This window comes from Sitophilus oryzae, unplaced genomic scaffold, assembly GCF_002938485.1.
Source record: "Sitophilus oryzae breed Bouriz unplaced genomic scaffold, Soryzae_2.0 scaffold_1512_pilon_pilon, whole genome shotgun sequence".
Classification (NCBI taxonomy): Eukaryota; Metazoa; Arthropoda; class Insecta; order Coleoptera; family Curculionidae; genus Sitophilus; species Sitophilus oryzae.
The window spans coordinates 1,116,688-1,131,558 of NW_022146184.1; the positions used below are offsets into that span (position 1 = coordinate 1,116,688).

General features: G+C 34.9%; 1 protein-coding gene across 1 annotated transcript in view; it reads left to right on the top strand.

The window, feature by feature from the left end:
• LOC115878453 (cadherin-87A-like) overlaps positions 1-14,871 on the top strand; it is a 546,388-nt gene that overhangs the window by 493,831 nt on the left and 37,686 nt on the right. The window contains 5 exon segments of the mRNA XM_030894963.1: positions 1,763-2,087; positions 9,377-9,610; positions 9,673-9,893; positions 12,746-12,946; positions 13,013-13,184. Of these exon segments, the coding sequence (XP_030750823.1) occupies positions 1,763-2,087; positions 9,377-9,610; positions 9,673-9,893; positions 12,746-12,946; positions 13,013-13,184 (1,153 nt within the window).

Below are 14,871 nucleotides of genomic sequence, written 5' to 3' on the forward strand. Positions count from 1 at the left end.
GTCTGGAGATTGTGCCGGCCAGGGTAAGATGTTTAATTGATGAGCATTGATAAACTCAATTACCACTCTGGCTGTATGAGGCCGTGCATTGTCATGCATGAGAATGATGTTTTTCCCAAAATCATTGGCATATGGTAACACGACAGGCTCAAGAATTAAATCACGATATGTGATTCGTGTTAGAAACTTTTCAAGAAAAACGAGATCGGTTTTTCGGCCTAACTGGACTCCTCCCCAGACCATAACTTTTCCACCTTGATAAGGGTGCACTTCCTGAACATGATCCAACTGAATAAGATTTTCCAGTTCTCTCCATACCCTAAGCCTTCTCGAATCCGGATGAATTCCAAAGCGTCACTCATCCGTGAAGAGAACATTGGCCCATTGTTCATTCGACCACTGAACATGATCTTGAGCCCACAAATATCGTACCTCTCGATTTCCTCTCGTTAAAGGTTGAGCTCTCCAGAGGCGTCTGCTTCTTAAGTTGAGCTCTCTTAATCTATTGCGAACAGTGTCAGGACTAATGGTTACATTATGTGTTTCCTCGAGAATTAAACTAAGCTCTGGTGCTGTAAGAGTCGGTCGGCGTCGAGCATTTAATTGTAAAAAATGATCTTGCTGAGGGGTGGTAATGCGATGTCGCCTTGTGTGCCTTTCAGCAACATCACCACTTTCACGGTAGCGTGCACTTAATCGCGATATTACACTTTGCGTTGTATTTAATGCTCTAGCTACGTCGATTTGGCGCATTCCAGCTTCAAGCATACCCATGGTCCTTAGAATTTCGTATCTGTTAAGATATCTACGCTCCATAATGTCGTTTATTACTAAACAGGAATTTATTATACTCAGGAAACTGAGTTCTTTCAAAATCTGAAATAAAAAATGCAGGTCCGTACTTAAAAAAATTAAGTTGGTCTGTGCATCTTACAAATTATCAGCTAATTTGAAAATCTAAAAATACTATCAGATATCCCTAATAAAGTGGCTATGAGAATGTGCAATTAATTTTTTGATTTCCTAAAAAGTAACGACAGGGAAAAATAAAACTTATTTTCAAAAAAATCCGATTGTTCCAAAAAACTCAGCAATCCTTGAAAGGACTAAAACTTTTTTGATGGCGTCTTGGTGAACATCCGAAGGAGCAACTTTGCCCCAATTTAACCATGTTTGTATCTATTACGGTTTCCGAGATACCAATGCTCGTACCTTGAATTTGTAGCACCCTGTATATTAAATTTTAAAGTACATCGAAATTTTGCTCGTTTTTCGAGCCGGTGAATATAGTGTTGCGGACCCGTGTGGACTCGACCTAACCTAACTATATGTCCCGCCCGCAGATGACCTTAACATCGCATTAAAGAAAAGACACAGTAATGATTCATTCGTTCGAGAAAAATCGAGTCCCACTGGAATGGACTAGTACATACGAGAACATTCGAAAACCTTCTCTACGCACCTAACGATCTATGGACTATTCTAGAGTTCTTTACCTGTCGGTATAAAAGCCGGCGGCTGTGGCCTACAGGGGGCAGTTATAAATATACCAGTGCAGTTGACGCGCTAAATTTCAAAATAAATTCTTAGTTATAAATCGTTTGTAAATAGTTCTATAAGTCTTTTATCGTTATTGTTTTTGTTAATTAGTGTTAAATAAATAGTGTTTAAATAAATTGTGACTTTCTATCCACACGGAACCGACGAAAAACGTAACAATAGTAAGAAATGCATAACAAGTAAACAACTTTTTTATTTCCAGGTTTTCGCTTACGACAGCGGCGTTCCCCAGCTCAACGCCTCCGCCCTCGTCCAAGTCAAAGTCGTCAACTTGAACGACAACGACCCCGTCTTCCCCCGCACCTCCTACAACGTGTCCATCGACGAGAACTCTCCCAACGATACCGTCCTGCTGCAGGTCGTGGCCGTAGACCGCGACGCCGACGAATTCGGCGAGGTGTTCTACAATTTGACGGGGGAACACAGCGAAAATTTCCGTATCGACCCGAGAACGGGCGTCATTACCATCGCCAACTCCAACTTTCTCGATCACGAGGCCATAACCGAGTGTGTTCTACAAGTTGTAGGTGAGTAAAACGGGGATCTGTTGAATAGGTATTGGGTCCGGAAGCTAGGCAACCTAATTTATTGCCTTGTGTAAGACGGAGTAATTTAGATGAAAGTTAAAACTACATAATTTACTCTCTATATCTTGTTCAACGACAAAATTCTTTACTAAATAGAACAGAGTCTGTGCTTGGTTCTTTGTGAAACATTGTTGAAATACCGTTTGATCGAAAAAACGGCGTCCATTTAGCTTCGAAATGACTATTGATGACATTTCCCATATAATTTTTCATATTGTGTGGTGCATTGGAACGTGAGAAATAGGAATCCTATGTTAATTTTGAAAAGGTCAAATATTATTCTCCCGATGATTTTATGCAAAAGTTGTATTAGACTTTCGTTTCATTTGGAATATACTTTTTTTTCTTAGGCAAGATTTCGACAGACGATGACAGAAAAAAAGCAGATGATGTCCATACCAATCCATTTATTTCGCTAAAAAATGTCTCTAATATTTTTTAAGTGAACTATGGATGGGTTTGTACAGAGAAGACCAGGCTACTAGTAACATAGCAAGTTGCCCGACGAATTTACGTTTACCCGTTTTGCGTTCGTACTCGAGATTCACTGCCGGCTAGTCGACTGGTCAGGCAGTACGCACTTGCAGTTGTGCTTGGACGGGTCGGCCATGACAAACTAGGAATACGACTCGAGGAGTGTCGAGTATTTATTATTTTCATTTTAAGTGTTTACCTTCACTTAAGGTAACATTTAAAATGAAAATACTTAAATATTTATTATTTGAGTGTGTTTACAAGCCAATACTAAAAATAAATAAGTTCTCTAAACCCAAAAAAAAACTAAAATATTACTCTAAATAAAAAAAGTTATAACAAGTGTTCAAAAAGACCATCTTCTTGTGCTAGACAGAAGCCTAGGCGGTCGTAAAATCCACGTCTGACATTGGCTAACATATTAGGGCTAATAGTTTGGAAAGCCTCTCGTATTTTTACTTGAAGCTCATCCAGATTATTAGCCCTATTATGACCATACACTTTGGATTTTACATAACCCACAAAAATAAGTCATTGGGAGAAAAGATCTTGTGATCTAGCGGGCCACAAAATAGTTCCATATCCACTAATTAAACAGTTGGGAAAAGTATTGTTCAAATATTCTTGAACAATACGGGCAATGTGGGCAGGACAACCACCTCAGCAATTTGATTACTTGAAAACGTGGGATTTTGATCCGCGGTAGCACAAATGAACACTTGCTTTAACTCCTGTTCTTCATTAATCAACACATCAGGCTTTTTTGTTTTTGTGGGAACACGCACCCATGTGTTTCAAAATTATTAATAACTCTTGATACAGTACGTAAAAATGGAATTGGCCTGTCTACAAAAGTTTGTGGAAAGATTGTTTGTATATCCCGATAAGACCTATTTTGGAAATACCATTTTACAATTTGAATTTTGTCACGAACTTCGTAAACATCCATTATTTTACTTAAAAAATAAATTTTACACGAGAACTGTCGCGAGAATCTATGTATTCGTTTTGGCTATTAAAACACGAATAAATACGAATTCTGAAACATTCTTATCTATTTTAGCGCATTTTTTCACCTGCTTCTTATCCGGCGGACGGGTATACGCTAATAATACCTAATGTTGGTATATTTCAAAAATGACAGATCATATTTCAATATTAATGGTTTAATGGAAAGATGAACGACAAACGGACGCCGATGCTTATGAACTCGACTTAAGTATTTTGAGAGTTAACCATAGTTTACAGTTAATATTCGGTGCCCAGAGACACAGTGTGCCAGAGAGTTATATTAGCCATAAATAAAGTTTGTATACCATCTCGTATATGGTACCAAAAAACTGGAGCATATGTAAAATAATATTACACGATAGGTAAATAATATATTTTAGTACTGCAGAGAGATAATGTCAAAGGATACTGGTTTAAAAAAAATAAGATTAAAGTTAATTAAGCAACTTTTAATGCATAAAATTCAGTAAGTAGTGTTATTATTAATAAAATATTTTGTTTTATTTATTTTTTTGCAATACTAAATAAAATAACTGGATTAATTTTTTTTTCTGTTTTATACAGTTTTTTTTTCGAAATATTTTGAACTGACCATTTGTCAAAAAAAATCAATTTTTAAATATATTAATTTTCTACTATGCGTTCCAATTATACCAACTTATTTCTTTTTAAAATAAAATAAACTACTTTGAAATTAAAATGACAGACATCTATCACTGTCAAGGATTTTGTTGTTGGACAAACTATAGTCATTTAAAAGTTATATGCAAAAATCTACCTTCAAATTAGTAAAATTTATAACCATATAAACTAACCAGAGAAAGCTACGATTAAAATACCAGCAAAAATATGATTTTGTTATTGTTAAATTTGATGTTACTATTTTTTTTTGTTTGCAAGAATTTCTGTGGTTTGAAAAATGTGGTTAATTTTTTGCTGAATTGGAATGAGAAATCTACAAAAGAATTAGTTGAATTGAGAATAGTATTCGCGGTGTTTGACTTGTTCGGTGTTCATTACTCGATCACTCGCAGGCCTCGCTCATACCACATATGTCCACAATAAATAATGAGATAATCGAAATATTTGTAACACAATAAACTTTATTAATCTATACTAATTAACAAAATGTTTACATAATTCCCCATTCACAGCCAATCAGTACCCCAAATGATTGGGAAATTCTCACTTCACAATACAAAACTGTTAAAAGGACAATCTTTAGCATTCCACAGAGGTGTGGTTTTCGGTCCATCTAAATTTCTGTATTTAATATTGTCAAGACTTAAATAGATGTCAACTTGGGTTTAGACCAAATTGGGAAAAAACAATTTGATATAGGCCCAAGAGATCGGTTACCTGCATGACATCGACCCAGACATGTTTTTAAATAACATTAATAATTAAACAATTAAAATACAACAATCTCGGGTCGATAATCAAACGCAGGCTACCAAAGTTCGATTGCCTCATGGTCATAGCCGGGTGAATGTAATTAGATGAAAACATATTGAACGACGTAACCGGCGATGACCACGAGGGATAGAAAATATAAAAATGTATGCTGAAGAGAGTCGAGAAGTTAGTCCGTTGATGTGAGTCGCATTATTACGGTCAGTAATTCGCGTTATCAGTCGGTTAGTATACTCTGTTTTTTTTCTCAGGTAAGATTTCGACAGACGATAACAGAAGAAAAGCAGATGACGTCCCATACCAATCTATTTATTTTACTAAAAAAAGTTTCTAATAATTTTTAAGTTAACTATGGATGGGTTTAAATATAAATCCGTCATGCGTCGTCTCTTGTTGATTTTAACCAGTTTTATTGGTTTATTTCAAAAATGACAGATCGTATTTCAATTTTATTGGTTTGACGGAACGATGAACGACAAACGGACGCCGATGCGTATGAACTCGCCTTTAGATTTTTGACGTTTGTCCACGCTTGTCAAAGTCTTGCCGAATTAGAGGTTATAATTTTGTGTTAACCATAGATAAATGCAACAAGTTTAGATTGGAAAGCCCGTAAAAATTTTAGGTCGCGAAATTATTTTGGGTCGCGACCGTTATACGCGATCTGGCGCTGCTATAGCGGTCGCTAAGAACAACGGTAAACAAAAACAGAAATAATTTTCTCTTGTCAAAGTCAGAATCTTCAAAAATCATAATAATCTTTCAAAATCTAAACCGCTCTCAAAGAAATTCCGAAAAGTGTTTATAGCGTCCATTTTCAAAGTAATTATTGCTATCTTGTGAGTTTAATTCAAGTTTTATTTAATCCAACCGGTGATAATTGTGAAAACTGGCATTAAAAACTTAAAAAGCTGTGCTGTGAAGTGTGAACCGCAAAACCATCGTGGATCGTGGCATAACGTCGGTTTCCAATGTTTCATAGGTATTTCATACATGCGTCCTTATATAAAATAAAGTTTCTTGTATGCAACACACTGTATTTTATTTATAAAATTAAACGAAAATAATAATAAATTTGAATAAACAATATTTGGCGATATAATTCCAGAAAAAGCCGAACCGCTCCGAAATTTTCAAAAGTTTTGGTCGCGACCGTTGTAAGAATAGCGCCAAATAGTGTTTACATTGTCCTTATGGGCACATTCCAATCTAAACTTGTTTCATTTATCTATGGTGTTAACTTTTGTCAGTTTTGTCAAATACCTGCGTTTTTGAAGATGATGCATTTTGATTCGTGTTATTACGTGTGTTTTGTGTCTTTTGAAGTCAAGTGGAGGAAAAATCGAGTGAAAATTAACTGTAGACCCAGAGCACAGTTTATGGTTAATAGTCGCTGCCCAGGCAAAAAGTCTTATACACCAATAAAGTTACCATCATTAAAGTTCGTATACCATCTAGTCGTAGATAAGTGCATCTCGAATATGGTAGAAGGACCATACTAAACACATACTAAAAACTGGAGTAGCTGTAAAATATCGACATCACACGATACGTAAATAATGGATTTTAGTACTGCACAAGAAAAATAATGCATAAGGTACTGGTTTAAAAATTTAAGATTAAAGTTAATTAATCAACCTTTAAGGTACCTCTAAAATTTGGTAAGTGTTATTAATAATACAATAGTTTGTTTTATTTATGTTGTTTTATTTATTTTTGCGGAATATTACAAATTTGTATTTGTACATCATTTATATTGATAAATATAATCATAAATGCGGGAAGTTTCATAAAGCTTGAAAGTAAGAAATAGTTCTTTTTTATATTTTTTTGGTATGTGGTGTCTTGTTCTTGTTTGTTTTGTATTAACACATACCGTTTTTTATTAAATTAAATAACTCGATTACATTTTTTCAGTTTTATACAGTTTTTTTCCCAATATTTTGAAGTAATCACTTGTCAGTCAAATTTTAAATATAATAATTTCCTGCTATGCGTTCCAGTTGTACCAACTTATTTCTTTGTAAAATAAAATAAACTACTTTGAAATTAAAATGACAGACACATCTATCACTGTCAAGGATCTTCTCGTTGGACAGACTATAGAAGACAGCGCAGACTGAAGATGTTCCTGTAAGTACTTAGTTAAGTAAACCGTTAAGTCTTGGCATTCCCCAAAATTGTATTATACTGTGAACTTTATATTAAATAAAGGCACATTTTGTTCAATGGTTGTTTTGATTGAAAGAGAGAACCTGGTATAGCGAACCTAGCAAACAACCCCCAGCTAGGTCGCGACAATATGTTCATAAAGGAAATGTTCAGGAAGAAGTCGTTCGGCGAAAGATCATGTGGTCTTTTCCTACTGTATCCCCAATAAACGGGAGTCAATGTTTTTCTTTTCTTCAACATGAAGAATATTCAAGTTATTGTTATTTTCTTCCTGTTCAATTATTTTTGTCTTCACACTTTCATGTGCTTAATTCCTTAGATGTTCCTTAGTGCCTTTAGTTTCAAACCTCCGGTTTATTCTTTAAACTGTTGACTTATTCGATATAGGTTTTCCGGAGACTGAGCTGCAAACACATCTAATACAGCGGGAATACTATTTCTAGCAAAATGCGGTTTATCCATCGTAACTTTTTCAGAAGTTGCCAAATTCATAATTATTTTATAGAAAATTACTCTGTTTGCCACCTTCAAATTCTTGTAAAGAAAATGTGACATCGAATTTGACAATGACACAATCACATTTGTGCTTGTGTTTTAATTGTAGCTTTCTCTAGATCGTATTACAAATTTTGCTAATTTGAAGGTAGATTTTTGCAAATAACTTTTAAATTACTATTCCAAATGAAACGAAATTCTATACAAAAGTACCATTTCTTAAAAAAACATCAGTCTCTTCAAAAAAGTCTAATACAACTTTTGCATAAAATCATCTGGGCAGGTAATATTTGACTTAAAAATTAACTTGGGATTTTCTGTCGTATGTTCCGATGCACCCATAGATAAAAGCCTTGATGCACCCCACGGCATAAAATAACAGCGACCTTCATTTCATTGCCACCGGTGACGTACATTAAAGTTTTAATTAGTTTATTTTTTCTACAAAAATTTTCCTACACATTTAAAAAGCGGCAACACTGTATGTTGCTTTTTAGTTTGTCTCTCTGTCTGTCAACCGGTCATTTGTATTTATTTATATCGCATGCATACAGACCTTTGAATAAGAAGACTAAGGAAGGAGCATATCAAAAATTTTAGGTCCACCACGATGGGACTCAAATATGGCCGACTTAAATTCCGGTTTATCAGTGTCGTTCTAATTTTATTTAAAAAATGTAAAACTATGATGTAGGGTAGACGCGGGGTAGACGCAATATTTTTTTTTATTTTACGTTGTGAATAAATGTTGGTAGTTATTAAAATTGTTATAAAAACATATTATTATAATAAAAATAGATAAGTTTTAATAATTATTTATTAACACAAGCATCCGATACGCTACTGAAGCAGGTAAGTCAAATTGACGTATCTAAATTCTTTGACATCTAATCTTTGACAAGAAGTAAATAAAAGCAAAAATGCAAGAAAAAAATACATAATTAGTTAATTTAAGTGGATTTCATAAAAGATCGGTTTACTACACGTATGTATATTATATAGTCACTTACTAGCGAAAAGCTGTTCCATTATTTCACTCGATTTTTGCCGAGATCTAGCGCACACTACACAACCAACTATTTTAGAGGCTTTTTCGATAAATCGCGATAGTGTCACTGTTAATTTAAGTTTTGTCACAATTTCCATCTAGATTTACTACCTTTATATAACTATCAGTAGTAGAATAAATAATAAATAACATAAAATAAGCTCCGTAAAGACTGACAAATCCACAAAATTTCAAATCAAATTCAAATGTGTCAAACGAATCGTCAAACAGAACTGTCAAGGATCCCCACCTTAGAGTCCTTTTTCTGCCCACCATGCATAAATACATGGATAGCATTAGCTCCTTTCTTAGTCTTCTTATTCAAAGATACAGACCATGTAAATAAAGTATCCAGCGGTGTATATCTTTGCTATGGGGGGTTGGTTTAAAAAGTTTACAATGGGGATAGTGGATTTTCTGTAAATATATTATTTTTAATATAGTGTACTATTTTTGTACAGAACTTTTTCTGTTGTTTAATTGTCGCCATATCTATTATGTCTTTACTTTCTATTCTCTCATATTTACTAATTTTAATTAAGGTTCCGAATCTATTAAAACTCTATTTGTAATGTTATATGCAATATGAAATTGAACTTGAATTTCTTTGTTGTAGCTTACGACAACACACCAGTCAACATCAGGAGATCAATGTCAGTGCCTATTTACATCAAGATCAACGACTTGAATGACAACATGCCTAGATTCACCGACCAAGCTTACGAAGTGAACGTCATGGAGGATGTCAGACTTAATCCACCAGTACCACTAATCCAACTAAACGCCACTGATTTAGATTCTGGAATTCATGGAAACATCCATTACAGTATAGTATCAGGAAACGATAATGGCAAGTATTTACATGAATGGAATTGTTCTCTTTAAATTTAATGCTTTAATTTTGGTTTTCAGATATATTTTTACTGGGAATGGACACAGGAATACTCTACGCCCACAAATCGCTGATGGGCTTAACGAAAGTGTTCAATTTAATAGTGGAAGCCAGAGATGGTGCTGGTAATGGAAATCTTTTTGACAGGGCCACTTTGAAGGTTCACGTGCAGAATGTCAATGATCACAAACCAGAATTCGTGATGCCGTATTTACCCAATGCCACAGTCGAAGTTATGGAGGTGAGTTTTTATTCAATAAGGCATTTTTCCCCAGATACTGATGTACAGGGCGCTCATACGCCGCGGAGACTCCAAGGAGAACGACATTTTTTATTGAAATGAATTTTTTTGAGCATATGTATATTAATTCAGAGCAATTTTTTAAAAATATAGAGTTCTACAGGGAGTCCCCAAAAAAAGTTACGTATCAAAATTTGTTTTTTGTAATGGAAAACCCTATATATTAAGTGATTTTCGGATTCTGGGAGAAAAATAAACGTGAGTTTTATGAGAGATGTATATGACTAAAATGTAAAGTTTTTGCATATTTAACATTTTCTAAAAATAAAGAACATATTTTAAATTACAACAAAAGCTACCTAAATCGGAATTTACTCGGTATAGTCTAATATGTAGTTAAATTAATTATTGTACTTTAAATCAAATTAAAACTTGATCCAAAAAGTATACAAGGTGAGACAAAATTAATATAGAACATAGGTCACCTTTAAAAGCATGTTACCGTGAAGTGGGGTGACTTTGCCCAATTCTGAATTTTAAATCGTGTTTATTTCAAAAATTGTTGTATTTTCTCAAATGCGCATGGTCTACACAACAATAATACGCTTTTTTGTTTATTAAACAAATATATATATATATATAAAAAAAGTAAAAACTGGATGGGCAAAGTTAGTTGCTTATATGGGGTGTCTTTGCCCTCTTCCTTATTCTTATTGATAGACCAAAGCCACCCCATTTAAAAGCATAATTACGTAAAATATGCTTCATCACCCTCAATATTATAACGAACTTCTGCATAATACTTACCTCAATATAGCGTGGTTAACTATTGCAGCCACGTCGAAGTTTGAAACGCACAAAATAGGCTTTAAAAACAGATTTGGCTTCACAGCACTGTAAATGCTACATCGCAACTGACGGCAAGCGTTTAACGACGTTCCGAGACGTGGGGTGCCTCCACCCATAATTTACTAATAACAAATAACGCGTTCTTTTCAAGTAGTGGCTACGGCTACGTCTAACATATTTTCGGACGAAATTTGACAAAATCACCCCAAACGGAAAAGTCACCCCATTTCACGACTCTTTTATTTTAAACGAACACCCAGTATATTATTCCGATATTCAATGGAGAATTCACGTCTCTACAAAATACTATTAAGGTTGCCTACCCCTCAAACAAAGATTTTCCTAGATATTTTCACTTACATGATTTGATCTGAGTAGATCTTTATTATTTGATAAAATCTACTTGGCTGTGATATGTGTGACGTTACTTCAACATAGCTGTCTAACTAGTCCAACTTTAACAAGTAGTTATTTTTTTGTGTCAGTTAAAACAAAAAAAATTATCAGAAATTTGCCGAAAATGTAAACTTATCCTACATTAGAGAGAAATTATATGCTTCTATTAGTTGGTGAAGGCAGTGTGCATCTACTCTGATCAGTGTGCGGTGGATAAATAGACATTATGACTAATAAAAGTTACAGTTGAGGGTTGGAACCTTTGGTGTTACACAGCAAAATAAAACACTAAATCACCACAATAAACTAAAACACTTTAAGTTTTACACTGGACGCGCGTTTCGCTAACCATGTTAGCATCATTAGCAGTTTATAATCATCTGCTGATGATGCGTTTTATTCGTTTTTTAATAGCCTATTATAATATATAATAGCGCGATAATTCGTTTTTTAATAGCCTAAACGAATACATAGATTCTCGCGACAGTTCTCGTGTAAAATTTATTTTTTAAGTAAAATAATGGATGTTTGCGTAGCTCGTGAGAAAATTCAAATTGTAAAACGATATTTCCAAAATAGGTCTTATCGGAATATACAAACAATTTTTCCACAAACTTTTGTAAACAGGCCAATTCCATCTTTACCTACTGTATCAAGAGTTACTAATAATTTTGAAACACATGAGTGCGTGTTCCCACAAAAACACAAAAAGCCTGATGTGTTGATTAATGAAGAACAGGAGTTAAAGCAAGTGTTCATTTGTGCTACCGCGGATCAAAATTCCACGTTTTCAAGTAATCAAATTGCTGAGGTGGTTGTCCTGCCCACAATGCCCGTATTGTTCAAGAATATTTGAACAATACTTTTCCCAACCGTTTAATTAGTGGATATGGAACTATTTTGTGGCCCGCTAGATCACCAGATCTTTGTCCCAATGACTTATTTTTGTGGGGTTATGTAAAATCCAAAGTGTATGGTCATAATTGGGCTAATAACCTGGATGAGCTTCAAGTGAAAATACGAGAGGCTTTCCAAACTATCAGCCCTAATATGTTAGCCAATGTCAGACGGGGATTTTATGACCGCCTAGGCTTCTCTCTAGCACAAGAAGATGGTCTTTTTGAACACTTGTTATAACTTTTTCTTATTTAGAGTAATATTTTAGTTTTTTTTGGGTTAAGAGAATTTATTTATTTTTAGTTTTGGCTTGTAAACACACTCAAATAATAAATATTTAAGTATTTTCATTATAAATGTTACCTTAAGTGTAGGTAAACACTTAAAATGAAAATAATAAATACTCAGCACTCCTCGCGTCGTATTCCTAGTCTGTCATGACCGACCCGTCCAAGCACAACTGCAACTGCGTACTGCCTGACCAGCCGACTAGCCGGCAATCTCGAGTACGAACGCAAAACGGGTAAACGTAAATTCGTCCGGCAACTTGCTATGTTACTAGTAGCCTAGTATTCTCTGTATAGAGGTCAATTGTGTCCAATGAAAATAGTTTGTTTCCAAAAATACGTAGTAGTTCTATGTCGACGGAATATTGGGATACTCTGTATTGAGAACACTTTAAGTAAGAGTGTATGTTTATTTTATTTCAGAATGATGCAGAGAAAGACTTTTTAGTTCTTACCGTCAAAGCGACTGACAAGGATAATGGAGAAAACGGCAGAGTGACTTACCACTTCAAGGTGGGCGATAACATCGTTCAAGAAACAAACGAGTTTGCGATAGACGAGAAAAATGGAGAACTCAGGCTCAGAAGAGATTTAGATAGAGAGACAGAGAACCCTAGATACGAGGTACATAACATATTCTAATATAATTCTGTTAAGTAACTAACCAAAATTTACTTGTATTTAATTTAGCTGCAACTAGTTGCGCGAGACCATGGATTTCCAAAGTGGTACCAAACTGTAAGACACTTGACAGTCCTTTTGGTTGACGAAAACGATAATCGGCCTGAGTTTCCTGGATCGACAGCTACAAACCCGTATCATTTTTATATTACTGAAAATAACGAACCAGATACATTAATTGGTAAGTACAAAAAAACTCGTATTTATTAGTAAAGATTTTTTATTCTAGTTGCTTAAGCACCTATCATTAAATTATTCTAGATAAAGCTTAATTCAGAACCTCGCAATTAGTGGAATAAATTAGTGGTTTCAATTACACTTTATACTTTTTAGTTTTCGATCATTCACAATGTTTAAAAAACACAATTAAAGTTAAAAGAGTATCCTAGCAACAGCTTGCGTTGGTCAGTTTTATCTATAGAGAAAGCCTAATATTTAGCTTATAAAACAATCAACTATTTTTCGATTATTTCTAACTATAATTTCTCTTGACGGAAGATAATCAAAGGCCAAAATCACATTTCTCGCAAATTTTGAAATACACACACCGGAAAAATCTAGGGATATCATTTTATTGTTCGAATTTAACCTGTACTGGCTATGTTTTTATGATAACTGGCTAGAATTAATTCAAATAACTCTGTTTAGTATTAACCGACATTATGGAGCGTAGACATCTTAACAGAGACGAAATGCTAAAGGCCATGGGTATGCTTGAAGCTGGAATGCGCCAAATCGACGTAGCTAGAGCATTAAATACAATGCAAAGTGTAATATCGCGATTAAGTGCGCGCTACCGTGAAAGTGGTGATGTTGCTGAAAGGCACATAAGGCGAAATCGCATTACTACCCCTCAGCAAGATCATTTTTTACAATTAAATGCTCGACGCCGACCGACTCTTACAGCACCAGAGCTTAGTTTAATTCTCCAGGAAACACTTAATGTAACCGTTAGTCCTGACACTGTTCGCAATAGATTAAGAGAGGTCAACTTAAGTAGCAGACGCCCGTGGAGAGCTCAACCCTTAACGAGAAGAAATCGAGAGGTACGATATTTGTGGGCTCAAGATCATGTTCAGTGGTCGAATGAACAATGGGCCAATATTCTATTCACGGATGAGTCACGCTTTGGAATTTATCCGGATTCGAGAAGGCTTAGGGTATGGAGAGAACCGGGAAATCTTATTCGGTTGGATCATGTTCAGGAAGTGCACCCTTATCAAGGTGGAACAGTTATGGGGAGGAGTCCAGTTAGGCCGAAAAACCGATCTCGTTTTTCTTGAAAGGTTTCTAACAGGAATCACATATCGTGATTTAATGCTTGAGCCTGTCGTGTTACCATATGTCAATGATTTTTGAAGAAACTTCATTCTCATGCATGACAATGCACGGCCTCATACAGCCAGAGTGGTAAGTGAGTTTATCAATGCTCATCAATTAAACATCTTACACTGGCCGGCACAATCTCCTGACCTCAATCCCATCGAGCACGTATGGGACGCGATCCAAAGAAGAATTTTGAGAATGGGTATGCCTCGTGAAACTCGTAGGGATCTGGTTCGGGCCGTGAGTGCAGCGTGGCAGGCTGTACCTCAAGAAGTGATCGACAACCTGATCAGTAGAGGAGGCCATACCCTTTATTAAGTAAAAATGGTTTTATCTTTTTTTTTAATTCACAGTTTAGAATAAAAAAAACGTGTGTATTTTTTTGAGTTCAATAAAAATCAAGGTAAATTTGAAAAATTCGGCAAATTTCGCATTTTTATTTCCAATACGTCCTGTAAACTATTTGTTTATTTTAATTTTATTATATCAGAAATGCAAATAATAAAATTACTGACGATGGCTGGATAAAATTGTAATATCCC